This window comes from Octopus sinensis, linkage group LG10 (genome assembly GCF_006345805.1).
Source record: "Octopus sinensis linkage group LG10, ASM634580v1, whole genome shotgun sequence".
Taxonomy (NCBI): Eukaryota; Metazoa; Mollusca; class Cephalopoda; order Octopoda; family Octopodidae; genus Octopus; species Octopus sinensis.
In genome coordinates, this window is record NC_043006.1 from 60,008,077 (window position 1) to 60,025,416 (window position 17,340).

Sequence of the window (17,340 nt, forward strand, 5' to 3'; positions counted from 1 at the left end):
GTTTTATCTTTACTAAGCAAAATCTCACAATCTGAATAACCTTCTCCAGTGACAAATAATTTTCTATTATGGATGTCTTTCAAAAAATATCTTGCTTTTGTTTCTCAGCTTTGCGGACAACATCCCTCTTGATATCATGTGAAACAATGCTAGCAGACTGGAAAAGCTGATAAATGTTCGTAAGACTAAGCAGTTATGAATATATCAGCATCTCTCATTAAGAACAGTCGACAGAGATCTTGTGTATGAAGATGTGGACTAGATTGATCTACAGATAGTCTACGTTGTTATACTGAGTATACTATGCTGTTATACTGAGTATACTGTTATACTGATTAAGGAGTTGCATGCTACTGGGAAGTTCTTAGCTTTTGTCGAATATTATTCCGCATGATTCCATTGTTCTTCGATCATTTATAGATCGAAGGTGAATGTTAAAATATTATTTTTATTATTATCTACATAAATTACATCTCCGAATTCAAAATTCATACTTCTATCAACATTGTAACAGTTAATTTCTTTGCGGTTAATTTTGAATTCTGTTTCCTTCTTGTGAAAAACATTTAAACGTTATTGAACACACCCGTCTTGGTGGCCTAAGTTAGCACTGATCAGACTTCTATCTTTTGCACTCATGGTTGTCTGAAAAAAAGACTTGTAACACGTCAAGATATCTGAAAATCAGGTAGCGGTCCCCTCTTGTTCTTCACCTTAAGATATTCAACTTAAATTTTCTGGCTCAATATTTTGATAAAATGCAGAGACTTGTGTATTCACGGGATTGGCAATTAAATTATTGTCTTTACACATTAATCGCTGAGATTGTTTCACGCAGTATGCAGAGATGTTGTTGAAATTTCTCATTGGTATGTTTTGCATAATTCATTGTCACGAACCAGAAGTTTGGTGTTATCATTTGAGTTGACGTTGAGCAATAATGGAGCCATAACCATTATTTTGAGGCAGTCGCGTTCGTAGTTTTGGACTGCGTTTTTTTGTCATTCAGTATCATAAAGAAGCGTAAATTAACAAAAACGTTATTTAACAGTTTATATTATCTTTTTTCTTTTAGAACAATACAAAATAATAGTGGACTTACACGCCTCTCAGTTTAAACTTCGCCTAACTACTGCTTTAATTTCAATAATGAAATTATCTCCATTGAGAATCCAGAAACTTCAGGTATGTATTTTAACTTTGATATTGCACCCTTTAATACATATATACATACATACATACATACATACATACGAACACACATACATAATGCATACATAAAACTATACATAGATACACACACATATGTATGTGTGTGTATATATATATACATATATATATAGAAAGAGAGAGAGAGAGGGGGGGGGGGAGAGAAAGAAGAGAGAGAGAGAGGGGGAGAGGGGGGAAAAGAGAAAGAGGAGAGAGAGAGGGAGTTACTGTAGTCATCGTTAAAAACATGTCTTCATTGCTATATTTACTTTTGCTTTACTGTTGTTTTGCAATGATACCATGTGTTTAAATATCATATTAAATTAAGTATTAAAGTCTTTCCCTGTACATCTACGATATGGAACACACATACACATATGCACACACTTACCCATATGATAGATTTACGCGACGATCTCGACCTATGAGGGGGCCAACACTTCTATAGAAAAAATTTAGTTCTTACGCTTGAGTTTCTTGTGAGATGAGTTGTTATAACAGCTGTAGTGAACTGATGATTTGTTGATAATGAGGAAGGCCTGTGCTGGGTCAGCAGCACATTTTGGAGAAACTGATCGCAGAAAATGGTGTGAGTATCCCCAGTTGTTGCTCTCACAGAACTCCTCATGGTTTATTTCATGGTAATTTTCTTTAATGAGATCTATGATTCCATACAATCAGTGGCCTGACAGCGTGCCGGATCCATGTTATTCCTAAATGGATGTCGAACCTTCAGTATATCCAGCTACCTCTTTGACACGAATTGGGAAAGTCGGTGTTAAACTAATAATGATGATTTGAAGGTTGTGACAAAAAGTTCGAATGCGATAGTAACTTAGAGGTGAAAATGATTGAAGGATTACAATCTGTCTATACACTGACGGAAAAGCAGTTTAAAATAAACTTAGTAATAAAGTAGAAGAGTCGATGAATAATGGCTTCTAATTAAGGTATAACGGCAACAATTTTGAGGGGAGGGTTTAACTGTTAAAGTCGATTCTAGTATTTGACCAGTAGTTTATTTTATCGGTGCGGGAGCCACGAGGCAGGCGTCGTCGGGCGTCGCCGTTCGCGTTGCGGTAGCACGTCCACTTCCCGGTCGTTTCGGCCCACACGTTTCCTCCGAGGGTGCTCTTCGCCGAGTGTCCGAAGTGGCCGGTACATTCACTGTGAAAAAATTAGAGTGCTCAGAGTGAGCTCCGCCGGTTTGCATACGAAAAGTCTATTTCTCTAACCCTAACCCTAGAGAAGTAAAGGAAAAGTTGATATCGACAGAATTGAACTTAGAACGTAGAGAGCCAGAACCAATACTGCAAAGCGTTTTGGCCAACGCTCTAACGACTCTGCTAGTTTACCGCCGTACAGTAATAAATAATACAGCCCTAGCTCCGGCGCACAAAGTGAAACATTCAGAGAACTAGAATATAACAAGGAATCTATGAGTAAACTAGAGAAATAAACAAAGAGAGTTCTTCAAAATAACTCGGATTGCAAACAGCCTGGAAAAGAAAAACTGGAAAATAAAAAAGTATAATGAAAGACTTTCGAAATCCTGAATGAAATCAACAACGAGAAAAAACAACAAAAAAACAGACAAAAATCAACTGGCAATAAAAAGGTAGAGGCGAAAAATACTATTGGGAAAACTACAAAAATTGAATTATCCAAAATCGAAGAATGCATGAAACAAGAAGCTCTTGCAAAGAATCTGTCACCATGGAAAGTTTTAATGTTCCGAGAACTATATTCTGAAATAATATAGTTTTAAGTATAGTGTCTGAATAAAAGACGCGATGGTCAAGGCCGTTGCAACTGTGATCATAGGAATACTCAATCAGAAGCTGAAATGGAGTTGAAGAACAACATTAAGAATGACTACAACAACAGCAGTGGAGGCGCAATGGTTAGGGCAGCGGACTCGTGGTCGTAAGAACGCGGTTTCGATTCCCAGGCCGGGCATTATGATATCAACTTTTCCTTTGCTTCTCTAGGGTTAGGGTTAGAGAAATAGGCTTTTCGTATGCAAGCCGGCGGAGGTCGCTCTGAGCGCTCTAATTTTTTTCACAGTGAACGCACCGGCCGCCTCGGACACACGGCGAAGAGCACCATCGGAGGAACCGTGCGGGCCGAAATGACCGGGAGTCAATTGAGCAAAAACACCTAAGATCCATGAGGCTCCGGTGGAAAGGGGGTGGTGAACCCCGTTTAACTCTTTCACCACAACTTTCTCTCACTCTTTCTTCCTACTTCTGCCACAAAGCAGAGGAACCATGGTGTAACCCATTATGGTGTGGTAAACTTTCAGACCCTAGTCTAGATTGCGAAACTTCTGTACCCCAGGATGGTTCAGCTCTCTATCCGTTAAAATCCACTATTTACGGAATTAGGATAACAACGTAGCTTTCGCGCCCGTGCAACCGCCAGTCTATCGCGTGTGGTGGGTGGATCTTCAAGTTGCCACACGCATTCTTCGTAGCTTAGAGTAGGCTCGAATTAGAGATTATTCTTTGTGGCTAATGGCGTGAGTCCTGAATGAAAGAAGAAGAAGAAGAAGAAGAAGAAGAAGAAGAAGAAGAAGAAGAAGAAGAGAAGAAGAAGAAGAGAACAGCAGCTGTACCCGGTCACTCAAACTGTTAGAAATAGCGGCCAAATACCTTTTGAATCACACCTGAACATCTTTAAAAAAACGGACGTAACATTAATTAATGCAATCCTAGGTACTAAAACGAGTGGATGGCCACAGAGTGAATGTTTTGTTTAGATGTCTTCTCGACCTTGTTGTTATATCGAGCTAAATAACAAGAACAAGAACTACAGTCTTATACACTGATTACATACTTTATATTAAAAAAAAAACTTAATATTACGGTTACCTGGAAACGGCAAAAAAGCTAAATAATAATAAAAAAAAAATCAACACAGCGCCAGAAGATCAGAGGAAATAATGCCTGTACAAGCCCATAATGTTGTGAAGATCAGCTATTGATTAACCAATCCATTAATAAATATTAAAGAAGGAGACAAAGATTTGATCATGGCGTAAATTGATTGTTAAAAGGATTTTGACGTCCATCTCACAAAATGGATTTTAGTCATATTAGCCATAGGTAAGGGTGCATAAATAATAAGCAAGTACATAAAATATCCCGTGAAAAATAGCAGTTTTACAGACCGCATCCCCAAAACAGAATTACGAAACAAATCCTATCTTCATTAGAAATGAAGATAGGGATCTTGCTTTCCTCTCTTCAATAATTTTCTGCTTAGATTTAGCACCTTTAAACTAGTATACTTGACCAAAATGGATTCGTATGCAATGGCGGACAGTCAACATTCCTTTATATACAAACTAGCAGCATAGCCCGGCGTTGCCCGGGTATGTAAGAGCCCCTAGTAGGCAACGACTAATCCCAATCTAGTCCTTTCCCTATAGGGAACGAAGGCGCATGTGTAGGTTGCAATGTCTTCTCTTCACTCGAATACTTCTGTGTATACGATGTTCCTAGCTGTCCCTTTGGGCGATAAAATGGTCGAGTTGTGTCTCCTAGACAGAAAATGTGCTGCATATAAAAAGCTTAGATTCTCGAGCCAATGTCGAATTTATCGATTTTTTTCAGAACTGGGGGATCATTTCAAAATTTTCACTGCGTTAGTTTTGAATTATGACATTGGGCTATGTGTGTGTCAAGTTTCATCAGAATCGGTTGAAAGCCGTGGTCAGGGTGAGGGTACAACCTGACAGACACACAGACACACAGACACACAGACACACAGACAGACAAACTGCCGTTTATATATAGAGAGATGACGTTATCCTGCACGCTACGAATGAAAACACTGGTATACGGACTCCGTGGATTCAGTAGAAGAATTGACACGCTATTCTGTTTGGAAACCATATACCAAAACGACATTGAAGAAAGGAATATTATTTAAGAATAATATCAAGTTAAATAAGAAAAAAATTTAAAAAACAAAACAATAAAAGAACAAAAAACAAAACCATTAATGATAGGAGATTTAGATGCAAAACAGATTTACAAATTCTTAGAAATTAATGAACTAGGAAAATTTTACTTGTTTCAGACATTTGACTGTGGCCATGCTGGAGCACCGCCTTTAGTCGAGCAAATCGACCCCAGGACTTATTCTTTGTAAGCCTAGTACTTATTCTATCGGTCTCTTTTGCCGAACCGCTAAGTTACGGGGACGTAAACACACCAGCATCGGTTGTCAAGCGATGTTGGGGAGACAAACACAGACACACAAATACACATACACACACACACACGCATATATATATATATATATATATATATATAAACTTAGATAAACTTACATATGTTTCGACCAAAGATTGGTCCAGGCCATGTCTAACTTAGTAGCACCACCTGATAGGATTATTCGAATCCTATTTAAGTCAAGTTTTGTTTATGGTCCATTCAAGTAGAGAGTTCTTGTTGGGTGAGTTGTATCGAATTATGGGTGGCTAATCTGGTATTCTTTGAAGGAATCTATCCTGGCTCCGTTTAAAGTTGATAGGATCCTTTTCCTCTTTGATCTCCCTCGGGACAATGTTAAATAGGGCAGGGCCTGTTGAGGAAAAGAAATTATGTTGCAGTGTACATGTATGCTGTGATCTTGAATTGGGCAGGGGACGTATGGCCTGTGGTCCCAGTCTTGGATGAACCTTGAAGCTAATGTTAAGGCCGTTTGGGCAAAGTTGGCGGTATATTCTCCACATCGTACAAATGATGTACCGCTCACGGCGACGCTGGAGAGAGTAAAGTTTCAAGGCTTTAAGGCGATCCCAATAATCGAGAGCAGCCATGCCTTCAATTCGTTTAGTGAGTGCCCTCTGGGGTGACTCAATCCTGGAGATGTTTTGTCTTGTATGGAGAGACCAGTGGGCAGCAATATTCGAGGTGTGGCCGTACAAAAGAGGAGAAAAGTGGTATATACGACGGGCTTCTTTTAGTTTCCGTCTACCAAACCCACTCACAAGGTTTTGGTCGACCCGAAGTTATAGTAGCAGAAACTTGCCCAAGGTACCACGCAGTGGGACTGAACCCGGAACCATGTGGTTGGTAAGCAAGCTACTTACCACACAGCCACTCCTACGCCTAAAGTTTAACATTCTCAACTAAAACAAATTAAGCTAAACATGATACAAAAATTATAATTGCATTTACAGACTATGAACACAGAACGAGTCTGTTGTTGCTATATATTTATCATAAAGTATTTATCGTATGATGCAAATATATCTAGGAAAGTATAAAGAAAATCTAATAGTTACAAAATATGAATAAAAGAATGAAGTGTTTTCTGTTTTCACGGAAGCCAAGGAATATAACACAAAAGCTGAGATGTAAGAAAGAGTTGTGAAGTGAATGAGCAAATGATAACAGACATTGTGAAGAAACTAAGCTGAAAATATAGTTGGTAAGAAAAGTCACAGCTACGCTAGAAGACTGAAACGAATAAAACAAAAAAAAAATAACAGAGGTTGATAAAAAGAACTCAGCAATGACTGAGAATGCAGAACGTACGTAAATGCGGCTTTCACCCAGGCGGCCCGGGTTCGATTCCCGGCGTGGCTACGCTATAGTTTTCACTGGTGGTGCTCCAGCATGTTCACAGCCTCGGGGCTGAAGCGTTTAAAAAATAAAAGAATATGTGGAAGTTGCGGAAAAACAAATTTTTTTTTCTGGTTGCACAATCTGAGCCAAAAGGGAATACACCCACCCACGCGCGCGCGCACACACACACATACACATACAAGCATTCTAAAGTAGGAGTGTTCCTACGCTATGAATTATGCCTGTATTACGAGATATCCACAGAAACGTGGGTACAAAGGCATCACAAAATGTCTCAGATAACGACAGTTGACCATACTGTGGGACATATCAATTGTCCAAGGTGCCACGCAGTGGGACTGAAGCCGGAACCATGTGGTAGGTAAGCAAGATACTTACCACACAGCCACTCCTACGCCTAAAGTTTAATATTCTCAACTAAAACATAGGTAAATTAAGCTAAACATGATACAAAAAAGTAACAAGGAGATTAGTAAAAAACTTCTAAATGTTATGTCAAATACTGTCAAGAAGTCAAATGTGTCAATTGATGTGTCAATTTCAACAGACGACAACGCTCTATATCCTTAAACAATATGAAGAACTCTCCAAATACAGAAGCCTGGGAATAGAGACAACCAGAATGTTCGGATTGAAATAGGAAATGATCTCACAAAATAGGTGTCTTGTGAATGTTAATGAAATACCAATGCTTTACCAAAACATCTGGATTTACATACACAACATACAAACAAAATAACACCTTTAGGTATTGCGCACATATTACGCCGAAGTATTTCAAAACAAATGCAAACAGACACAACAAGTAATACAAAAACAAAACTCAGAAACCAAGCTCGGTTGCACAAAGCAATCACGTCACAAAAATTGTTCCAGAATAATATTGCTTTTGACCTTCTGTATATTTCTGTGTTTGAGTTTTTTTTTTTAATTCATATTTATATTTATCAAGAAGATTTTATACATCGATGTTCGTGTTGAAGCCATAAGTTGTTTTTAGAATAATAATAGGCTTGAAAAACTCAATAGTGTCAACACAATGAAAAGCTGTGGCTGTTTTAGATTGTTACTGCAATGAAGCCATTGCACAGAACATCTGAAAGCTGTTCATTTTAAAACGATTTATCGAATTACATTAGAGTTTACAGTTGGAAAAAGTTAATCTCTTTTGTATTTCAGTTTCCTACAAAATATTTCTCTTATTGAATGTTTCAGCTTTTAGACGCAGTGAAAGGCTACAAAATTCAGTTTGATGTCACTGAACCAGTCAATTTTAATGGAGGAAAAGGAAAACGAACATCGTTAATAGACGCTCTGAATCTACTGTCTGCAGCTCTTAAGAAAAAAGAACTCAAAGTTCAACTAGGCTCTCAATATGTGGTAAGAACTCATTCAGTATATTGTTGTATATAACTTTTTTTTTGCAATGGCTTACTGCTGGAAAGAAGGGGTAGTAACTATGACATTTATCATTGGACATCATCTGAGAGTGATAACTAAAAGGGAAGAAGAAACCACAATACATGGTTTGAAGAAAGTAGACAGCATCGAATCTGGATATCAAGTTAGCCTAAGACCCTGGTTCTTTCTAGAATACTTGGAACTGAGCCGATGCAGATAAGAACGCACTCTAAAACCAGGCAACCAGAATTGAGTCCATCAACGAAAGTGTCTATAATGCAGTTCTATTGTTTGTGTCACCCAATAGTTTTTTATCTGCTAGAATGATGTATGTGACTGATGTTAGTTTAAAACGTAGTGGGCAAATAGAATGAGGGTAATTTGCCAGTCTATTTTAAACAGAGGTAGAAAATTTTATTCGTTGTGACTCTGCGACTAGAAATATGATCGCCATCAGGTACAGTTATTGCTTTCTTTCTCTCTTTTTCCCTAATTTCTTTTCTTTCTACTTCCTTTTTTTTCTCTCTCGCACATACATTTTATTAATCATCTATGAACAAACAGCTTCATCATCTCGAAGTAACATAAAAACATAATATCTGTATTCTAGTCTCTAAGGTCGCTACCTATTACTCAGTTGGTCAAGGTAAAACACCGAGGTTAATGCCATCCGTCATACTAATGAATCAAACGTTAAATGAAACAATTCAGAATCTCTCAGTGTTTCACCAGTTTATGAAATGCTGTTAATAGGTTAACTTCTGTATATTTACATATATCGTCGTCGTATTGTATCATACGCCTGCAGTGCATTGAAGTCACTACAACGAAAGTTTACCCCATTAAGCGCGAGTTCTCCGGCGGTCTTGCCATTCTTGTAGAACCAGCTCTTGATATTCTCTATCCATTGCATTCTTTGATTACCTCTTACTCTACTGCTCTTTACTCTCCCTTCCATGATAATGTTTTCCAAACCGTTGCTTCTTCGAATATGGACATAATAAACGAGCTTTTGAGTTTTTCACAATATTTAGTAGTTGTTAACCCAGCCATTTGTCTGATGGTCCTTATAGGAAACTCGTAACATTTTCCTATACACCCGAATTTCAAACGTATTGATTGTGTTCTTTTCAAAATTGTTCAAAGGCCATATATATATATATATATATATATATATATATATATATATATATATATATATATATATACATAAGTAGACAAATGAATTATCTTATTACGGATAATTCGAAAGATAACCGATACCTGGGTAGTAAACTCACAACAGAAAAAGCACGGTTGAAGTTACGACCATAGGGCATAAAATCCGTGCCTTAGTGCGGAAATTTGAAGTTTAATTTAATATATTAAGTATAGGAAAGAATGGAGGTGAACGAAGATTTAACAAAGTTCCTTTATTTTATTTTCGATATATGTTTCGAAGTCTGCAAAATCCCTAATTCCGAATGAATAAGGAGTCCATTATGCAGCTTTCTCTTCAGGAAAAACCAGGAACTTAAATCTCCAACAAGATGCACAAGTTTTTCGATGACTGCTCACTAGGAGCCCATAGAGATAATGATAAATAGTGTCTATTTATAGGGGGTGACGCCAGATTGGTTGAAAGTAGGAGAAAATGTCAGTTAAAATAGGGTTCAATCAGGGTTGGTGAAGGAAGGTAAAGGAAAACTAAAGTGAGGGAATGTATTCTGTATGACTGGTGTTTATATTTGAATTATTTTATGAATGAGTGCTCGTATGTATGAGTGTATAAATTTGCCTTAATGTGTGTGTATGTGTGTCTGTGACTGAGTGAATGTGTGTGTAGAAGGCAGAGAAAAAGAATTAGCGGTCAAGAGGTGAAAAGACTGTGTCTGTGTGTTCGAATGTGTCAACTTAAGAGGGAGAGGGTAGAAAGAGCCACAATAATAATGACAAGAGAGAAGGTCACTGCTGGAATTGATAGTGTTCTTAGCAATTATGAGAAAGTCTTATAAACTAAAAGGATGAGAAATCACAAATTAATTTAATAGGAAGTCCAGGGGTTATCTATATTAGACTTCATTGGTATGAGTGAAAGGTATGCTTTTTCCAGTGAAGGCATCTGAAAGATCGTTCGACAATCGAGTTTATTACTTGGCCTCGGGCAAACAGAATATGAAAGAGTTCGGAATTACAGAGGGCACAGATTTTTCTGCCCTTATCAAACGGTAAGGACACCGATAATATTGACCATTCCAGCTTAAAAGTTGAATTTGCGTACTTCAAACGCCAGACTAATTTGCTTAGCCCCGTGGCGTGCTGTTTACTGTTATCACGAAACGTGGAAAAATGATTTGATATCCTTGTGGCTAATTTCGAGGAGGTTGCCCCATATAGAGGTAGACATCGGATCCAGTAGAAATTTTGCACTGGTAAGTGATGTTTCTAATTTTGGAGTTATTTGATAGGAACCTTAATCTATTGGGATTAGTTTGTGATACTAATACAGCGTTCTTATTTCTATGATGGTTGTAAAAATTACTGCTGGACTCGATACTATTCAACCTATTTTCATTACTATTTAAGGCAATATTACCTGCACATTCCCTGTTTATGGGAATGCTGTGATTGTTATTGTCCGTAAAGCTACTGTTGTTAAAAACGCTGCTACTATTATTGCTGAGACCCCCTCCGTTAATGACCAGGCCAGTGGTCTTATCCTTATTACTATTAACAACGCCAATGCTGGTAAGAAGGCGGCTAGTATCTGTGCTATTTCTGTTATTATTATTATTACTATATGTTATGTTGGAATTTGACAGGGCGGTGTCTCTGCTCATGGGTGACGAGACCTTATTTAGCAGCTTATTGTTATGAGAGGCAATTATCTGTGAGAGATTTTTAGTATTTGAGAAAGCAATCCTTACTTTATGCGAATTTATAGTGGAGTAATATCTCGAATTTCTGGGAAAGTTCCTGGCAATGGCTTGGCGAAACTGTAAAGGGATCTAAACTGCAAATCGGATCTAACCTCCCTTTACAGTTTCGCCAAGCCATTGCCAGGAACTTTCCCAGAAATTCGAGATATTACTCGACTATAAATTCGCATAAAGTAAGGATTGCTTTCTCAAATACTAAAAATCTCATTCCTCCCCCCAAATTTCAGACCTTTTGCATATAGTACAAATAATTATTAATTTGGCGTAGAGCTGGCCGAATCGTTAGCGCGCAGACGAAATACTCAGCTGCATTTCTTCCGAGTTCAAATTCCGCTGAGGACAACTTTGTCTTTCATCGTTTCGGTGCCGATAAAAGAAGATTTAGTTGGGTCACTGTAATTGATTAAAGTCTATCCTCTAAAAGTGGTGACCATGAGCCAAAATTTGAAACAATTGCTGTTATTAACAATGTATGACATTTAATCGCCAATACATTTTCTATTACAGGGTCAGCTAACTACTGTACCGATACAAGGCCACCTTAACATAACTGTTTACACACCATTAACTTATGGCAAAGGTACGTACCATTCTTGTTATTTTCTGTGTATTTTACGAGTTTATTTTAAATTATGATTCCAAATATATTTCAGTACCTGCAGGATCACTATAAAGTACTGCTCACGCATCAAGGGTAGTGCTGCTGACATATGCAATCATATTCTGGAAGGGATCCTGAGAAAGATCTCTCGACTAATTTGAACTGAATTATTTATAGACACACTCAAACCTCTGGTTCTCATCTTTACTGTTTCGTCTCACAATCATTTTTATCTCCTAATATGGTTTCTGCCCGCAGAGCTGGCTTGCTCTTTTATCTCGAGCATGTAAGGCTCCCAACAATCGTCATTCTTGTTGAAGCAAATTAACACCAAATATATTGTGCGTGTGTTTTTATTGGCTAAACTGGCAACATGACCATCCCCAAATAGAATATATGTTTCAACACATGTGAAATCTCACATCGAGAATCTTGCCAAACGAATACATAAACATACACACACACACACACGCACACGCACACACACACACACACACACACACACACACACACACACACACACACACACACACACACACACGGAGAGAGTGGTGGTGTGTTGGAGCTGGCAGAAACGTTAGCACGCCGGGCGAAATGCTTAGCCGTATTTCGTCTCCCATTACGTTCTGAGTTCAAATTCCGCCGAGGTCTACTTTGCCTTTCATCCTTCCGGGCTCGATAAATTAAGTACCAGTTACGCACTGGGGTCGATGTAATCGACTTAATCCCTTTGTCTGTCCTTGTTTGTCCCCCCTATGTTTAGCCCCTTGTGGGCAATAAAGAAATAGGTGTGTTGATGATCTGAACGACATTCTATATAAACTTACCAGCCCCCTACCACTGCATATTAATTTATTAAACCCTCTCCTTTTCCTTGCTTCCATTCGGAGTTTTATCAACTTTACATATGAATGTGTATGTGTGTGTGTGTGTATGTGTGTGTGTGTGTGTGTGTGTGTGTGTGTGTGTGAGTGATGGACAGCATAAACAACTGTCGTCAACTTCACAATCCCCCTCCTGAAAGCTATGTATTCTTCACCCACCTTTCCTTTCCTCAGCGTTCTAAAAGTTGCATGTGTGTGTATTGCTGTGTGTGTGTGTGTGTATGTGTGAGTGTGTGTGTGTATGTGTGTGTGTGTGTGTGTGTGTGTGTGATGCGTATACGTATACATGTGTCTGTATTTACGTACATATAAGTATGCAGCGTCCAAAACAGATGACCCGATGACCCGGATGTTGTTGCTCTTCCATTACTTTCGCAAATAGCAGTAACTTTCTTCAGCTGAATGCACGTCATTGATTGGCTAAAATTACCCAAATACGACAAGTTTAGCACGAAATAACTTCTAAAATACAAAATTTTGTCAAGAACGTTAAGAGTAAACCCTGTTCTACGTGACACATTCAACCAGTATCCTAAGTTTTAAACTGTTTAGCTAAAAGAAAAAAAAATAATGAAAAAATCTGTGACTATAATTCATAGTTTAAAGAAAACAGAATATTACTTTTTAATCATATATATATATATATATATATATATATAAATGTATGTGTGTGTGTATGTGTATATGTGTGTGTGTGTGTGTGTGTGTATGCATGTATGTATGGTAAAAAAGACAGAAAGGGGACAGTTTCAAAATTAAAAACGAAATTAAGAAAAAATGTTTATTCTTGTTCAACAATCAATTCAGTTTATATGTTAAAAAATTAATTATATTATTCATTATTAAAAAATTTAATAATTGCTGTTGGCGTGATTCTTTTATGCATGTTTTTTTTTGTTTTAGAAATCACTTTCATTATGCATTCAAGAAGCATCTTCAATGAACATCCAACTGCTTTTACTAATTCTTTCTTAGATTTCTGCATAAACTTCATCCTATTTTATTTGAAACTTAAAATTCAGCATTAATGCCCTCTCTCCACTTTATCCGCCTCTCTCTGTATCTTTCTCTCTCTCCTTCTGTGACTCCCTCTCTCCTGTGTCTCCCTCTCTCCTTCTGTGTCTCCCTCTCTTCTTCTGTCTCCCTCTCCCCTTCTATGTCTTCCTCTCTCCTTCTGTGTCTCCCTCTCTCCTTCTGTGTCTCCCTCTCTCCTTCTGTGTCTCACTCTCTCCTTCTGTGTCTCCCACTCTCCTTCTGTGTCTCACTCTCTCCTTCTGTGTCTCCCTCTCTCCTTCTGTGTTTCCCTCTCTCCTTATGTGTTTCCCTCTTTCCTTCTGTGTCTCCCTCTCTCCTTCTGTGTCTCACTCTCTCCTTCTGTGTCTCCTCTCTCCTTCTGTCTCTCCCTCTCTCCTTCTGTGTCTCCCTCTCTATTTTTGTGTCTCACTCTCTCCTTCTGTATCTCCCTCTCCCCTTCTGTGTCTTCCTCTCTCCTTCTGTGTCTCCCTCTCTCCTTCTGTGTCTCCCTCTCTTCTGTGTCTCACTCTCGCCTTCTGTGTCTCCCTCTCTCCTTCTGTGTCCCCTCTCTCTTTCTGTATCTCCCTCTCTCCTTCTGTATCCCCCTCTCTCCTTATGTGTCTCCCTCTCTTCTTCTGTATCTCCCTCTCCCCTTCTGTGTCTCCCTCTCTCCTTCTGTGTCTCCCTCTCTCCTTCTGTGTCCCCTCTCTCCTTCTGTGTCTCCCTCTGTCCTTCTGTGTCTCCCTCTCTTCTTTTGTGTCTCCCTCTCTCTTTCTGTATCTCCCTCTCTCCTTCTGTATCCCCCTCTCTCCTTCTGTGTCTCCCTCTCTCCTTCTGTGTCTCACTCTCTCCTTCTGTATCTCCCTCTCTACTTTTGTGTCTCACTCTCTCCTTCTGTGTCCCATCTCTCCTTCTGTGTCTCCCTCTCTCCTTCTGTGTGTCTCTCTCCTTCTGTGTCTCCTCTCTCCTTCTGTGTCTCCCTCTCTCCTTCTGTCTCTCTCTCTCCTTCTGTGTCTCCCTCTCTCCTTCTGTGTCTCCCTCTCTCCTTCTGTGTCTCCCTCTCTCCTTCTGTGTCTCCCTCTCTCCTTCTGTGTCTCCCTCTCTCCTTTAGACACACATACTTATGCATACACAAACTTCAATTCACACCATTCACGTGTAGAAACACGTACATCCGAATATTTATTAGAAACATTGTATGGATGGCGGAACAAACAGAGCAAACGGTTCGATAAGTTAAGTAGCGGTCAATTCCTGAGGTCAATTAATCGATATATTTTCTGCACTCTCCAATTTTTAGCTTTCTACCAACGTTTAAAATCATTAAAATGATTAAGCTTCTTTACTGATTCATGTGAGATGATTTATTATTAATACGACTAGAATACACCGGGTTATTAACCTCATCTTTACAGTTAAGAATTTTCCTTCTAATATTTACACTATATTAAGGCAGCGAACTGGAAGAACCATTAGCGCACCGGGTAAAATGCTTAGCGGCAATACGTCCATCTTTACATTCAGAGTTCAATTTCCGCCGAGGTCGACTTTGCCTTTCGTCCTTTCGGGGTCGATAAAATACGTACCAGTTGAAAACTGGGGTCAATGTAATAGACGTAACCCCTCCACCAAACTTGCCGGCTTTGTGCCAAAACCCGAAAGCAATATTTACATCTATATATAAAAGAAGGCGGACGCCCAAGTTGTTTGAATATCATTCTGATGATCATGAGGTCGTTGGTTCGATTCCTGTTTCAGGTGGAGTGTTGAGTCCCTGGGCAAAGTATATCACCTTGCTTCAGTCTACTCATCAGGAAATTGTAGCTGCCGACGATTGGTGCAACCCTCCTCCTTCCAGCTATCACGTTATCCCCTATCCTCAAGTCTGAGAGGGTCTTTGAGTGTCTACGTCTGATCTTGAACACGTAGCAATCTAAAACAATTAGCAGAAACCATAGTAAAAATGTTAGGGCCATACTTGATTGCGACAGACGGCTAAGACGTTAACATGTAAGCGTGGTAAAATGTTGGGGAATTGTTAGGGAGTCGAACAAAACGCTTTGCCGTGTTTGTTCCGGTTCTTTACATTCTGAGTTCCAGTTCTACCGAGGCTAGCTTTTCCCGGTCAATCAGATTCACTTGCAAAGCATTGGTGGGATCCGAGGCTTTAGAAACAGTGCAACTAAATCCAAAACCACGCAGCGCAAAGCGAGCGTCTTAACCACGCGGCCATATCTGTGCTTCTATATATCTATCTATCTATCTATCTATCTATCTATCTATCTATCTATCTATCTATCTATCTATCTATGTCTGTATGTCTGTCTGTCTGTCTGTCTGTCTCTCTGTCTATCTATCCGTCTGTCTATCTCGATATATATATATATATATATATATATATATATATATATATATATATATATAATCAACTAAACTCTCTTATATTTATATATATTATATATATATATATATATAATCAACTAAACTCTCTTATATTTATATATATATAAAGAAATTACATAGGTGTACTATGTTTGATTCAGAAGTGCTAAAATGAATGCGCTGCGAAGAACACATCCGATCGAAAATCCACCTGAAGATTGTCGGAGCAGACATGAAACATTGTAGTGGCGGTTTATTTAATTTATATTAAAATTTTATGTATTGATTAAGTCTTTCCTTGTTTGGTTTTAAAATAGTGGTTTTGTCTCGATTATATTATATTATATATATATATATATATATAATATATATATATATATAATATATATATATATATATATAGATATATATATTATATATATATATATATATAATATATATATATATATATATATATATATATATATATATATATAGGCGCAGGAGTGCTGTGTGGTAAGTAGCTTGGTTTACCAACCACATGGTTCCGAGTTCAGTCCCACTGCGTGGCACCTTGGGCAAGTGTTTTCTACTATAACCTCGGGCCGACCAAAGCCTTGTGAGTGGATTTGGTAGACGGAAACTGAAAGAAGCCCGTCGTATATATGTATATATACATATGCGTGTGTGTGTTTGTGTGTCCGTGTTTGTCCCCCTAGCATTGCTTGACAACCGATGCTGGTGTGTTTACGTCCCCGTTACTTAGCGGTTCGGCAAAAGAGACCGATAGAATAAGTACTGGGCTTACAAAAGAATAAGTCCCGGGATCGAGTTGCTCGATTAAAGGCAGTGCTCCAGCATGGCCGCAGTCAAATGACTGAAACAAGTAAAAGAGTAAAAGAGAGAGTAAAGATATATATATATATATATATATGCATGTATGTATATATGTATGTATGTGTGTATGTGTGTGTGTGTGTGCGTTCCACTTGTCTACTTTTACTCATTAACCTATTAATTTTTAACTTTTTTAATTTCAGGTTCCATGGCTGCTTTAGGCATATGCATGACAATTATCGGTTTCTTAATGGTGTTCCTGGCTGTGAAGTTAATGAATAGAGGTTAAAAAGAAAAAAAAAATATTAATAATAAAATGAACTTCCACAGTTACTGGAAATATTTTTCAATAAAAACTGTGCTTCATGTAAATAGTGCAATAATTAATGGGGAAGTGAAGATGAGTTTAAAACATGAATACCGACAAGAAATTTCAGATCCGTCAAGGCGTTTAAACTAAAATATCGAAATAATGTTTTAACTAAATAAATAAAACACTTTATATAATATCA

General features: G+C 38.2%; 1 protein-coding gene across 1 annotated transcript in view; it reads left to right on the top strand.

Moving 5' to 3' along the window:
- LOC115216787 overlaps positions 1–17,340 on the top strand; it is a 77,388-nt gene extending 60,048 nt beyond the window's left edge. The window contains exons 12-15 of the mRNA XM_029786358.2: positions 1,076–1,185; positions 8,028–8,192; positions 11,639–11,711; positions 17,032–17,340. Coding sequence (XP_029642218.1) covers positions 1,076–1,185; positions 8,028–8,192; positions 11,639–11,711; positions 17,032–17,117 — 434 coding nt within the window. The 3' untranslated portion in view covers positions 17,118–17,340. The remainder of the gene's footprint in view (positions 1–1,075; positions 1,186–8,027; positions 8,193–11,638; positions 11,712–17,031) is intronic.